At 47.7% G+C, this 14340-nt stretch overlaps 1 protein-coding gene across 3 annotated transcripts in view; it reads left to right on the forward strand.

The window, feature by feature from the left end:
- Positions 1–13028, forward strand: part of LOC125442527 (ubiquitin carboxyl-terminal hydrolase 12-like) — a 44134-nt gene extending 31106 nt beyond the window's left edge. For all 3 annotated transcript variants that reach the window (XM_048513897.1, XM_048513898.1, XM_048513899.1), the window contains exons 6-9: positions 27–110; positions 2820–3017; positions 7670–7748; positions 10702–13028. In XM_048513897.1, coding sequence (XP_048369854.1) covers positions 27–110; positions 2820–3017; positions 7670–7748; positions 10702–10803 — 463 coding nt within the window. In that variant the 3' untranslated portion in view covers positions 10804–13028. The remainder of the gene's footprint in view (positions 1–26; positions 111–2819; positions 3018–7669; positions 7749–10701) is intronic.
- Positions 13029–14340: the final 1312 nt, after the last annotated feature.

The raw sequence follows: 14340 nt of genomic DNA on the forward strand, positions 1-14340 counted from the left end.
CAGGCTCTTCTCCTCCTTTTCCGCAGGGGGTTCAGCAATACGGAGACACTCTGCAGCGAATATAAATACTACTGTGAGCAGTGCCGCAGCAAACAGGAAGCACAGAAGAGGTAAGGCGGACCTTGGCTCTGGGTGGTGGCAGATAGTTTTCTGGGCCCCTTTTGCACACATATGGTCTGGAAAGTGCAGAGGGTAGGGTTGCTAACCTCCAGGTGGGACCTGGAGATGCCTTGAAATTACGGCTCATCTCCAGACTATAGAGCAGTGATGGCAAACCTTTTCGAGACCGAGTGCCAAAATTGCAACCCAAAACCCACTTATTTATTGCAAAGTGCCAACACAAAATTTATTCTGAATACTGAGGTTTTAGTTTAGAAAAAAACAGTTGGCTCCAAGGCATGCATTACTCAGGAGTAAGCTTGGTGGTAGTCAGTAGCTTTGCTTTGAAGCAACCGTGCAACTTTTCCAATGGGTGAATCATGACGCTAGGAGGGTTTACTCAGAAGCAAGCCCCATTGCCAGCAACCGAGCTTATTCCCAGGTAAAGGATCACGCTTTAGTTCTTCGCATGAAAATCAGTGGGGTTTAACAGCGCTTAACAGGGTTATTTACACTGCTTCCCCACAACTAAGTCTGCTTATAATGCTTATAATCGAGCCCAGCAGCCCAGGCCAGCCTAGATGTGGGGGGGGGGGGGGGGCAACTCTGTTTTCGCGTGCCCACAGAGAGGGCTCTGAGTGCCACCTCTGGCACCCGTGCCATAGGTTCGCCACCACTGCTCTATAACTTCCATTTTTTAAAGTACATCTCTGCCCCGTTTATTGCAGTGATTAAGAGGGAAAGTAATTCTGCAACAAAACAACCTAAAGATGTTTTAAAAAAATGAAAACTGGGAATGTTGAGAACCTGATAGGCAATTCTTCTGACATGGTAACAATATTCCTTTGCTGATTTATCCTCAAAAACAGTCTTCCAGCAGCAGGAGAAGATTGGACAAGACAGGATGATCTGGCCTTTCCCATCCACGTAGGCTTTGCTGTCATCTTTCCCAAAAAAATTTGCAGCAAAGCAGATTTGAGGAGGATTGGGGGCAAAGTAGCCTCTGAGCAGAGCTCCTAATCTCCAAGTGGCAGAGGTCAGTTCCTCTGCAGAAAATGGCTACTTTGGAAGGGGGAGTGTGTGGCACGATGCCCTGCTGAGGTTCCTCCCCAGTCCCCCCAAAATCTCCAGGTATTTCACAACCCAGGGCTGGGACCCCCGCCTCCCAGCAAGGCCTGCTGAAATCTCACCAGTCTGGCCACAGAAGATCTCTTCAGGGTGGCAGGAAGTCTTTGCGGTACCGTGTCCCTTCCTACATCTAGAAGCCCCAGAATACATCACGTGAAGAAAGAACCAAAACAAACGCAGAATCACGCTGATGAAGAACGTGACAGTCTAGTCCAGTGATGGCGAACCTTTTTGAGACCGAGTGCCCAAATTGCAACCCAAACCCCAGTTATTTATCGCAAAGTGCCAACACAGCAATTTAACCTGAATGCTGAGGTTTTAGTTTAGAAAAAACTGGTTGGCTCCCTCTTCCTCCGCCCCACCCGCTCAAGCAGGGGCCAGCCTGCTCTAGTCTCCAGCAAGTCCTGCGTGCACCGCTCTGTGCCTCTCTAGCATCTCTGTGCCCCCCCCCCCCCCTCGGGCAGAAGCCACCCGGGGCACAGGCACCAGGCCCACCAACTGGGTCCTCCCTAATCACCACGGTGCGTGCATGTCATGCTCAGTGGCCCAGGCCAGCCTAGATGTGTGTGTATGGGGGGGGGGGGGTGATTTTCCACCCCGCACATCACAAATTATATGTATGAGTGCCCACAGAGAGGGCTCCGAGTGCCACCTCTGGCACCCGTGCCATAGGTTCGCCATCACTGGTGTAGACTGCATCGCTCAGCCTGCTGCTGAGGAGACGGCATCTGGCACTGATAGCAGAATTGAGCAGTGCTAGAGTAGAGCAAGTGGTCTTGTACAGCCAACCTCCACCTTCATGAAGAACAACTCCACACAGCTGTTTCATTCAAAAGAAGGCTTTTACCATTGAGTTGCTCTATGTACAAGAAACTAAATACAACGTAGAATAAGCAGGAATATTAAACAGTCCAACAAAGTGCTTCGCCATGCACTTGTTTCCCTAAGGAACACAGACTCAGTACAATACAGTTGCTTATATACATGGTTCTACCAATCATTGTCACTTGAAACTGGTTAGAACCGGTTTGTTAGCTGTCAAATCATTCCTTTCATGCTGACTCATACCTCTGCTGGATAGGATATGATCACCATGATCTAACTGTCATGACAGGCACTTGGTCTAAATTAAGAGCATCTTTGGTTGTTGAAGCAAAGCCAAATTCTCTGTAGCTTTATCTTATCTCCTTCCATTTTTGTCTTTGGATGGTCAAATCAAAAGCATTTGATTCTCAGGTCAGGGAAATCAAGTGTTCTGCTCCTTGCCTTCTCTCTTGCTCCCATGTCGGGAGACAAAAATCCAGATTTTGCATTGCTCAGTTCAATAATTGCCAGGGCAAGAATGTATTAATTGCACGAAGAAAGATGACTGATTTCAGCTGTTTTGCGTTCAGATGTCACCTTAGCAGTGGAAAGCTTTTCCACTTTATTCTGGAATTCTCAGAAATCTTTCACCTTCATATAACTTTGAATTTAAAAAAAAATGTTTGCAAGACCTTTTTTATCATTTTTATGTGTGGTTTCAACAAATCTGCCTTTGGTACTACATAATGCCAATTTCTTTCCTGTTGTTGTATGCTCTATGGATCCAGGATGCGAGTGAAAAAGTTGCCCATGATTCTAGCTCTGCACTTAAAGAGGTTCAAATACATGGACCAATTGCATCGATACACCAAACTCTCCTATCGCGTAGTTTTTCCTCTGGAGCTTCGACTCTTCAACACTTCAGGAGATGCTACAAATCCCGACAGAATGTACGACCTTGTGGCTGTAGTTGTTCATTGTGGCAGGTCAGTGTGTGGGTTCAGAAAAGATCACTGTGTCCAGTGTGTGGCCCCCAGGCAAGCAGAACAGCATAGGGCCGTGGTGGTGAACCTTTGGCACTCCAGATGTTATGGACTACAATTCCCATCAGCCCCTGCCAGCATGGCCAATTGGCTGGGGCTGATGGGAATTGTAGTCCATAACATCTGGAGTGCCAAAGGTTTGCCACCTGTGGCATGGCCAATTGGCTGGGGCTGATGGGAATTGTAGTCCATAACATCTGGAGTGCCAAAGGTTTGCCACCTGTGGCATGGCCAATTGGCAGGGGCTGATGGGAATTGTAGTCCATAACATCTGGAGTGCCAAAGGTTTGCCACCTGTGGCATGGCCAATTGGCAGGGGCTGATGGGAATTGTAGTCCATAACATCTGGAATGCCAAAGGTTTGCCACCGGTGGCATAGGGAGATTCCTGATGAGTTGGATCCAAGGGCTTCATTCTGTGGCCCTCTGTGTCACCCGGAACTGCCTGAGCTGTAGACCTTCTCGGTAACACCCTTTTCACTCACCCACACCTCACTATGCCAAGGAACGGTGTCTCTGGGCAAAAGAGGTCCCGTCTATCTGCCTCAGCTAATGGCTACTTCTCCATCACCATGAAATTGTCTAGGAATTATATATATATATATAGTCCCACTCATCAGCTTGAAGCTGATGAGTGGGACTGGCTCACACTGCCCACCCTGCCGAGGTCCTGATCCACCTGCTTCTTCTCGCACAAATCCCACCATCCCCTCTTCTTCAGCCCTGCACAGCCCCACGTTGTTCTCTACGTTGGGTGTGCATCATGCCCCCCTCCTTTCCCACCTGTTTTGTATCCCAGCTCCCTCCACTCTGCTTCATTGGCCATGGTGGGTTTTTTTAAAGGGGGGGGGGGACCATGAAAGAGCGCCGCACGAGGCTTCCTGTGGGATCAGTGGCCCAGGCAGATGCTCGGTGCTTCTTGTATGTTGTTGTAGCAGCTGGATGTCTCGTGCCCTCTCCGGTGTGCAAGTGGGCAGGAGTGCAGCCCCTTCTATTTTGTGTTTTTAAAATGGTTAGCATTTTTGCCTCTGACAGTGTGAGGGCATCCTCTTAATGCACACAGAGGGTTTCCCGTCTGAAAATGCTGAGCTGTCAGGAGAGGCCAGGTGTGAGTCACTTGCTGTTCATCAAGGTAAAATTCAATTAAAGCCACCTTAGGAACAATCTACCCATTTAAAGCGGTCTAGTTCATTTTTATAATGCTCCTGCCACCAAATGGCTAAACGGTGCATTGCTGAATGCTTTCAGAGCATAAATTAATTGTCTTGTCAATACTGAATTGCCATTTAGAAATCATAACAGGCAGGCCTTTTTTATGGAGCAAAACTGTGTTGCACAGATGGAAATGTTTTCCTTCATGTGAAATTCAGCATACTTGCTTCACCACAATATACACCTGAAAGACGTAGCCAAGCCCATCCCATAGTGTTATACTCGGTGTTATGGAATTGCCAGACAGTTTTAGAATCACAGAACCACAGGGATTGGAGCACCTTCCTTATGAGGAGAGGCTGCAGCGTTTGGGACTCTTTAGTTTGGAGAGGAGACGTCTGAGGGGGGATATGATTGAAGTCTATAAAATTATGCATGGGGTAGAAAATGTTGACAGAAATTTTTCTCTCTTTCTCACAATACTAGAACCAGGGGGCATCCATTGAAAATGCTGGGGGGAAGAATTAGGACTAATAAAAGGAAACACTTCTTCACGCAACGTGTGATTGGTGTTTGGAATATGCTGCCACAGGAAGTGGTGATGGCCACTAACCTGGATAGCTTTAAAAAGGGCTTGGATAGATTTATGGAGGAGAAGTCAATCTCTGGCTACCAATCTTGATCCTCTTTGATCTCAGATTGCAAATGCCTTAACAGTCCAGGTGCTCGGGAGCAGAAGGTCATTGCTTTCACATCCTTCATGTGAGTTCCCAAAGGCACCTGGTGGGCCACTGCGAGTAGCAGAGTGCTGGACTAGATGGACTCTGGTCTGATCCAGCAGGCTAGTTCTTATGTTCTTAACCATAGAGCTGGAAGAGACCACAAGGGCCATCAAGTCCAACCCCTGTAATGCAGGAACACACAATCAAAGCACTCCCAACATATGTTCATCCATCCTCTGTTTAAAAACCTCCAAAGGAGGAGACTCTGAGGCAGTGTATTCCACTATCGAACAACCCTTATCATCAGAAAGTGCTTCCTAATGTTTAGGTGGAATCTCTTTTCCTGCACCTTGAATCCATTACTCCATGTCCGAGTTTCTGAGGCAGCAGAAAACAAGCTTACTCCCTCTTCGACATGGCATCCCTTCAAATATTTAAACATAGCTATCAATTAGCGAACTGGAGGCCCCCTTGCCGTCTTCTGGCCCTTGCTTGGCCCAGTTCTCTCTGCTCTCCGAAGCTGCTATTGACAGGGCCCTGGCTGCTGTTAGACCTACTACCTGTCCTCTGGATCCGTGCCCCTCTTGGCTTATTAAAGCATGCCATGAGGGGCTACGACCCCACCTGTTGAACATCATCAATAGCTCCCTTGAGCAAGGAATTTTTCCGGGTGGACTGAAGGAGGCAGTGGTCCGCCCACTCTTGAAAAGGCCATTGTTAGATCCTAGTGATCTGGCCAATTACCGCCCCGACTCGAATCTTTTGTTTCTGGGGAAGATAATTGAGAGAGTGGTGTTGGAGCAGCTTCAGGGTTTCCTGGAGGACGCATCGGCTTTCGATCCCTTCCAGTCCGGCTTCCATGCTGGGCATGGGACAGAGACGGTTCTCGTCGCCGTCACAGATACGCTCCGTATGCAGCTTGACCAGGGCGGATCGGCACTGCTGGTACTGCTAGATCTTACCGCAGCGTTTGATGTGGTCGACCACGATCTTTTGACCCACCGCCTGGCCACTTCCAGGGTACGGGGCACTGTCCTTCAGTGGATTGTCTCGTTTCTCCAGGACCGGAGTCAGCAAGTGTGGTATGGGGACCAAGCCTCCCAGAAGTGCCTTCTTTATTGCAGTATACCCCAGGGGGCACTGCTATCCCCGCTGTTATTTAATATCTATATGCGACCCCTTGCTTAGTTGGTACGGAGCTTTGGGCTGATCTGCCATCAATATGCTGTTGACACCCAGCTCATTCTGCTGATGGAGGGGGGAACGGTTGCTGCCCCTGCAGCTCTACAGCAATGTTTGGAGGCAGTCGCTGGTTGGTTGCAGCAGAGCAGGTTGAAGCTGAATCCATCGAAGACGGAGATCCTCTGGCTGGGCCGCGAAGGGGGGGCTGGGGATTTCCAGCCGCCGGTGTGGGAGGGGGCCAAATTGGCACCGGCCTCCTCCGCCCGCAGCCTGGGGGTCCACCTGGATTCATCTCTTTCAATGGAGACCCAGGTGGCCCATGTAACATGGGTTGCGTTTTTCCATCTGCGTCAGGCCTGGCGGCTGGCTCCCTTCCTCTCCAACACGGACCTAGCCACTGTGATCCATGCAACAGTCACCTCCAGGTTAGGCTATTGTAACTCGCTCTACGCGGGCCTGCCCTTGTGTCTGATTCGGAAGTTGAAACTGGTCCAGAATGCGGCGGCTCGGCTGCTCACTGGTGGTGCCGCTAGAGATCACATTTTGAAAGTGTTGCGTCGTCTGCATTGGCTTCCAGTTGAGTTCCGAATCATCTTCTGGTTCTAACCTTTAAGGCCTTACGCGGCCTGGGACCCTCGTACCTTCGGGACTGTCTGACCCCGCATGTCCCAGTTCGGCCTCTGCGTTTGGCGGAGGCCAATCTTCTGGTAGTCCCCTGCCCCTCAATGATGTGGCTGGCCTCCACTAGGGCCAGGGCTTTTACATCCCTGGCCCCTGCCTGGTGGAACGCTCTTCCTCCAACTGTCCAGGCCCTGCGGGATCTTGGAGACTTCCGCAGGGCCTGTAAGACCGAGCTGTTCCACCAGGCCTTTGGAGATGCCGGCCGCTGATGGCGCCCCTCCCTCCCTCCCTTTTTATCATCTGTGGCCCTTTTCCATCTTGGGCCTTCCATTCCCTCTTAAGAGGGGTGTTTTAGATGACCGGACTCTATATTTTTACATTTATATTTTACTTCATTTTGTATGCTGTATTTTAAATGGTTTTAATTCGATGCTTAGAGCCCTTATTTTATCTTATATTGTATTTAATTTATTGAGAGGGCTCCTTTTGCTTATTTATGTTATATTGAAATGTTGTACACCGCCCAGAGCCCTCTGGGGGTGGGCGGTATAAAAGTCAAATTAATAACAACAACAACAACAATAATAAAGCGCTTTCTGTGTTTAATTCCTCTTCTCCCTGTAGCGGTTTCAGCAGAAGGGATAGGTTCGCATGCGTTGTGGAGGGCAGTGTTAGAGTGCATTTGGTGCACCTTGGTGAAAGACATGAAGCTGGTAGTGTTTAACTGTCACCCTTAGAATGTTCATGCAGCATGTCTGTGGACTGAGCGGTTGGTTTGCCCTTAAAATGTTCACGCAGATGGCCAGAGATGGGCAGATTTCATAAGCAGGTCTAGTTCCAGAGCTGGAGTTCCGTGACTTCAACTAACCCTGTAACTACTTTTAGTGAAAATGTGTCTTCACTTCTCTCTTTGTCATAGTGGTCCCAACCGCGGACATTATATCACCATCGTTAAAAGCCATGGGTTTTGGTTGTTGTTTGATGACGACATCGTAGAGGTAGGTGTATGATAGTTCCTTCTGTGCTTCTCCCTGATCCCGGCTACTTTCTTCCATGCTGCCTCCCTTCTGTAATCCATTATTCATAACTGGGAAGACATTGCCTGTCCTCACGTGGATTGTATGACATTCAGCTATCCTCCTTCTGGCTGAGGGATTCCTCTGCGCTTCGTGTTAACCATTGAAGAAGGAGCAAGAAAACGTTCGCAGTGCAGGGAGGGTTGAGCGGTCCCTGCGCTCTTGCGTGGGAGCAGTTGGGGTACGGCACAGCTCAGGTGAACAAAAGAGGGAAGACATGGATATAAAGGGGTTCTCCTCTATAATTTGGCAGCATTGTTCGGTGTGTTTTTTAATAGGTGTCCTTTCCAGGTCCTTTCATTAATATGATGTGTGATCTCGTTTCAAACCTTGGTTTTGATGGCTTACTTATAAGGAGGGTACTCGTGAATCTAACACTGTGGCCAAGATCGGAAAGGATAGACTGCCTTGAGCAAGGCAGCATATTCGCTTGGCCGGGTCCAGATCTGCAAACCAGTGTTTTCAGGGTAGCCACCAAGCAGATACAGATGATTTTGTACCTGAAGATTTCTTAGTCATCCGTATTACTAAGGACGTGTAATCTTTTTTAGCAGGGAGGGAGGAACACATTTTACCTAAAAGGGTTGGAGTTGAAGATTCCTGATAGTTGTGGTATAACCTTTGAGCACTTCCAGTGTTATGTACTACAATTCCCATCAGCCCCTGCCAGCATGGCCAATTGGCAGGGGCTGATGGGAATTGTAGTCCATAACATCTGGAGTGCCAAAGGTTCGCCACCACTGCCCTATTGGTTTGGTTGAGAGTTTGTGACTGGTGCAGTTAACTGGGGCAGTAACTCCCCACAATGTAGATACTTCTGTGGCAAAGCAGTCTTTTCTCTTCCTCCCTTTTTTCCATGCTTTTCAGATTTCACATTACTGTGGTCTTGATTATGTACTTGGAAAATTTTCCAAGGCAGTTTTTAACACGGGGGCACTTAGATAATTAAAGGCCCGTCACTTGTTCATTCAGAGGCCTTCATTAGTGATCAAAAGGGCCCAGTGCCGGTCACCGGAGACAGCCAGATTCATTCCAGTGTTAGCATTCTCTGCCTTTTGTCTTGGAAATGGCCCCAACCCAGGTTGTATCTGCGAAATGGAAGCTGAAATGGTGGCAACTTGGCAACATGACATTTGTATCACAGTGGGCATTTTCAGTGATGATTTAAGACTCTGAGAACAACTTGCCAAAAAGAGGGATAGAAGTCCAGTAAAAATGTGCCACGTACCCAAAGTTTGCCCCTTCTGAAGTCCCATTGATGTCAAAGCTCATACTTAAATGTATTGTTGAAGGCTTTCACGGCCAGATTAAACTGGTTCTGGTGGGTTTTCCAGGCTGTGTGGCCGTGGTCGGGTAGATCTTGTTCCTAACGTTTTGCCTGCATCTGTGGCTGGCATCTTCAGAGGTGTATCACAGAGGGAAGTCTGTTACACACTGTGTCTAGTGAGAAGGGAATATTTAGTGGGGTATATATTGTCCATGTCCCAAGGTGGGGAACATTGACAGTATATACCCCACTAAACATTCCCTTCTCACTAGACACAGTGTGTAACATATACACACTGTGATACACCTCTGAAGATGCCAGCCACAGATGCAGGCAAAACGTTAGGAACAAGATTTACCAGACCACGGCCACACAGCCCTGAAAACCCACCACAACCACTCATACTTAAATTTCTCCCACTGAACTGAGTGAAACTTGTTCCCACAAAAATGTAAAGTGGCAATATGGGAGAGATGGAGCTGCCTTGCCTGGGATCCAAGGAACTGTCCTTGCATGCCCAGGTTAATGTTGAATAACTCCTGGTCTGGCTTCTCTGCAGCCTGCTTTGGAAGTCTTGGTTGCAAGAGCCGCTCTCTGGAGAGCGTGGCCCTAAATCACTCAAGTGCATGGAGCCAGTTGCCTGGTTCCTTGGATCCCAGCCACTGTGATCAAAGATCTAGGAGCAAGGCTTAAATGCCATCTTCCGCCCTTGGTTGGCTCTGGTGCCAAGTCCTCCTTAACAGAAGGAACGGGACGGTGCATGCAAAAGAATCCAAGTTAACTGACAATCTTTGCTCAAGGAGGCATTCAAAAAGCATTACATGTGAGTTAATTTTAATGCTGTCTTCCATGCAGTAAGTAAGTAGATGCTGCTTGCCTTAATGGAGAAGCGGGTGTGCTAAGCAAGGCAAGGACAAACAAATGGTTTTGCTAAATTTCTCCTAACGTGGTTATGTTTTCAACTGGACGGCATCCATTTTCGCTCCTCTCCCGCACTCTCCCCCAGCATCTTGAGGGTGGTGCGCCTTGTTACTGGCTAGCCGCATCCTATGCCCATTGAAATCAAGAAGGCATCCTACATGAGGTGCACAGAGAGGGAGAGGCCTCTGTAAGGAATCAGTAAGGTCCAGACCAAAAGTAACCGTAAGAGTTCTTTATTTGCTGGCTTTCATGATCGGCTCTACAGACAATGCAGATTCTGACCTCCCCCTTGTCGGACGACCACTTTTACGGGTCTCTCCTTCCCGCCAAGAACTGGACATAAACAATAACCCATTCCCACAAACCAGAAGCAGTTTCACACAGACAGAAAGCAAGGTTAAGTAAGCGATAACAACTATGCTGGGCAATCAGCCCAACGCGGCTGAGGAATCTCTTCCAAGGCCGAACCAGTCTTCTAACTATAACACAACGTTACAGCCTCTTGGCCATGGTGTAGATATCTTCCCCTTTCTTGCTTTTTAATGTCCTGCCTGACAAGGAGAACTTGAAAGCGTTCTTTTGTTTAGTCTTCATAAAAATTATTACATGGCTTCAGGCTGGGGTGGGAGGGTGGGGGCAGTTGGTCTGTGTGGGTTCTTCTAACCTGCTGTTTCTCTTAAATTGCAGAAGATCGATGCTCAAGCGATTGAAGAGTTCTATGGGTTAACATCAGACATTTCCAAAAACTCTGAATCTGGATATATCCTCTTCTACCAGTCCAGGGACTAAGATGACATGTTGAAGCATCTTTCAAGTGCACAAAAAAGGGGATTAAGGTTGTGCCCGGATGGGACGTGGTAGTGATAGTCAAATCAATTCCTTGTCGTTTGCAGAGGATCACAGGAGACCAATAGGAGGCCGACAGGGCCATTTCTCCAAGGAAGGGTTCCACTCTGATTTTTCTTTCTGGGCTGTTTTATATGTGCTATCTTCCAAAATCTTTGTTACCTCTACTTGAAACGGGGATGCTCAGCTGTTCAAGATCCACGGAAGGGTTTTCAAAGCAGCATCACAGAATTTGCTCTCCACTCAGTGACCAACTGAGACGTCATCTCGGTTTCCGTTATTGTTGTTTTTCTGTATTTTAGCAGAATGGGTTAGGGTCTCAATATTCCTTGTTGGCCGAAGATGCTTTTTCACATATGAGCCACAGAAAGTTGCTGATTGGTTTTGTGCTCCGAGCATCAGAGCCATAATGAGGGTAACTCGTATTGGAAACACCACATTCTTTATCTTACACGGGAAAGGAGGACAAAAAGTTTTTTCTCCAGTGTTGTGTATTTCCAAAAAGAGCCGTCCTTATTTCAGATAATGCTGTGGTATATAATTTTTATATACTTAATCTGGTTTTTTTTTTCTTATTAAATAGACGTTTGACTTAAAGTCACAATACTGCAGAAGTCACGAAAACAAAGGAGAGTGTGGAAGTCCCTGAGGTCATGTCTAGTAAAAAGTTACTGTATTTCTTGGAGCTATTACCTAAGCCAAAAGTGCCCTCTACTGATACAAGATCTGTTTGGTGTTCATTTCACTGTACAGTTACATTTTTTTTAAAGAAGCAATTTTATGACTGTGTGTTCAAAATGCACACTGAGTAACACTAACTACGAGTTAACGAAGGTAATTAAAACTATCTTTTTAACAATCGGGGTGCAGCTAAGAGATAATCACTTGGGCTAACGTACCAATGCCTTGTGCTACACTTTTCCCATCTCCCCAATAATTGTTGCCCGTTTTCTTATCTGCTGCTGTGTCCATTTGCAGAGAGGGGTGTTAAATAGTCTTGTGAAGACCGAATTTAAATTAATGTCCTGTCACCTTTGCTATAAATTATGACCCCAAGGATTATTGGAGAAAATATGTGCAATTGAGAATTTTAACATTCTTTTTGAGCTAGGTCAAAAGTTGATCTTACCTGCTTAAAACACCGTAGCGTCCCAGCTCTGAGGCACCCGTAGGCCTGCCTAAAATGGCTTTGCAGGTTATTTGAATAGAGACATTTTGTGCAAGATTGGGGTGGTGTTGGTGGAGTCAGTCAGTTCTGTTGTCACATTAAACGCGTGCGCCTGTTTTGCCACAGCCCTTCTTGTACCTAGGAGGGCAGTCCTTAAGGAAGGAGACACGCTTAATCAGGTCCCCTAATTTAGGCCTTGGTGGAGATGCATTGGCCAAAACGTTGTCCAAACAGCCTGTGGAAGGTTGAGTAGAAGCCACCATGCTGGCAAATGCAGGCTAGCAAAAAGGCCCCAAAGTCTTCAAGGTAATGTCTGCTACACAGTCTGGTATATCTTGCAGCACCTGTCACCTGACTTCCCACATCCTCCCACCCACCCACCCCCCGCTCCTAATGACAATTCTGTAAGCAGCACATTCTGCTGTTTTAAACAGGAACCTGTATTCTGTTTTCAAAATTAGGTGAAAGTCCAGTAATTCACACCTCAATGATTTCAGAAAGATGGGTGATCTCCCACTTTTGAATATGCAAAAGGAATCTTTTCGTCAAAGCTTGTCAGGTGTAACGAACTTGTTGGTTGACTACTTGACTATAGTACACTACACGCGAGTTTTCTCTTGGATAGAAATCCTCTCATAAAAACTCCCAGGTGGATCCCCAACAGGAGTTTGTCAACTGTAGGCCCTGCAAAAATAATAATAACAATAATAATAATCACCAAGGGTGATCACGCTGATACAGCAGATACTACAGAGTAACTTAGGAGAGCGTTAAACTTGTATTTTGTATATTTGGGGATAACATTTTTACAGATAAAATACATGATTTGAGAGAGAGAAAGAGAATATTGAAAGAGATATACTATAGATTAAAAGTGCACTTTTGCTACAAATTTATAAAGAAATGGGCTTAAGTTGGAAGATAATGATGTGATGCTACTTCTGTATAATAAATGACCCCCAACCTGTCTCCAATAAAGATCATGTAGGGTGAAATGCCACAAATGTGTGTTTATTGACTACAAATGGCAGGAGGCGCTGGATCCAAAGAACCCTCGGAGGAGCATGACAGGACAGATCTTTCCTCCCCTCCCCCTTCTTCTGCAGGGCCCCACCAGCACCTCCCAAACAGCTGGGCTTGTGCCTGTTCTCTTGGAAGACCAGAATAACGTTCCCGGAAGGATTTCTACTGCTCTTGGGCACGAACGGCAGTGTTCATTCACCTTGGGCAACAAGCCTTCCCCTGCTCTCATAATTCACCGCCAGCCAGAAAGAAAGGCTTTGGCCACGGCTATTTTTGTTGAGCTGATTCTTCAATATTTTTTTTTTAAGCCAAGCAACAACAGGCTGATGAAATCCGATCGATTTCCACACTCGGTGAGAAACTGAATTGCAACCCCTACATGCAGGCTCTAACGGGGGTCTGCCACCTGCAACTCTCCAGATGTTCATGAACTACAATTCCCGTCAGCCCCTGTCAGCATGGCCAATTGGCTGATGGGAATTGTAGTTCATGAACATCTGGAGAGCCACAGGTTGCAGACTCGTGGGCTAGTGGATGCTCTGAAGGATACAGGATGATCAGGTATTCAAGCAAGGACTGTGTGGAGGGAATTGCTGGCAGCGGCTGGCAGGCAGGCAGAGGGATTCAGTGGCAGAGCATCTGCTTTGCAGGCAAGAGGTGCCAGGTTCAATCACCAGCAGCTCCAGTTAAAAGGCTCAGGTGGAAAGCGATAGGTCAGTTCTTCTCCTATGACCCTGGGGAGATGCTGTCAGCCTGAGCAGGCAATACTAATCTACACAGACCCATGTTCTGACTTCGTGTAAGCCAGTTCTTTCATGTAATCTCCTCCCCCCCCCAGCTGCCTGTCCCCGCTCCCTTCTGCCTCCCAGCTGTACAGAACGAACGCCAGCCCCGAAGCACTGCTCAGGTGTGACTGGATGCTTCCAGTTTGGACCCTGATCAGCCACCTGGTCACCTGTCAACCACGCGGGATGCGCCCCCTACGCTGCACAGCCCCAGAGCTGCTGGCTCCTATTGTGGGACAGGAGCTTCCAGACCCCCAGGGCTCCACACCCCCCAGTAATAACCGCTTCATGGCCAGCCTGATGACAGCTGAGACCTGTGCCAAGCTGGAACCTGAGGATGGGAGGTGCCTCGAGGACGTGACTTCCTCCAGGCCAGGGGTAGGGAACCTGCGGCTCTCCAGATGTTCAGGAACTACAATTCCCATCAGCCCCTACCAGCATGGCCAATTGGCCATGCTGACAGAGGCTGATGGGAATTATAGTTCCTGAACATCTGGAGAGCCG

Source organism: Sphaerodactylus townsendi, linkage group LG13 (genome assembly GCF_021028975.2).
Source record: "Sphaerodactylus townsendi isolate TG3544 linkage group LG13, MPM_Stown_v2.3, whole genome shotgun sequence".
NCBI lineage: Eukaryota > Metazoa > Chordata > Lepidosauria > Squamata > Sphaerodactylidae > Sphaerodactylus > Sphaerodactylus townsendi.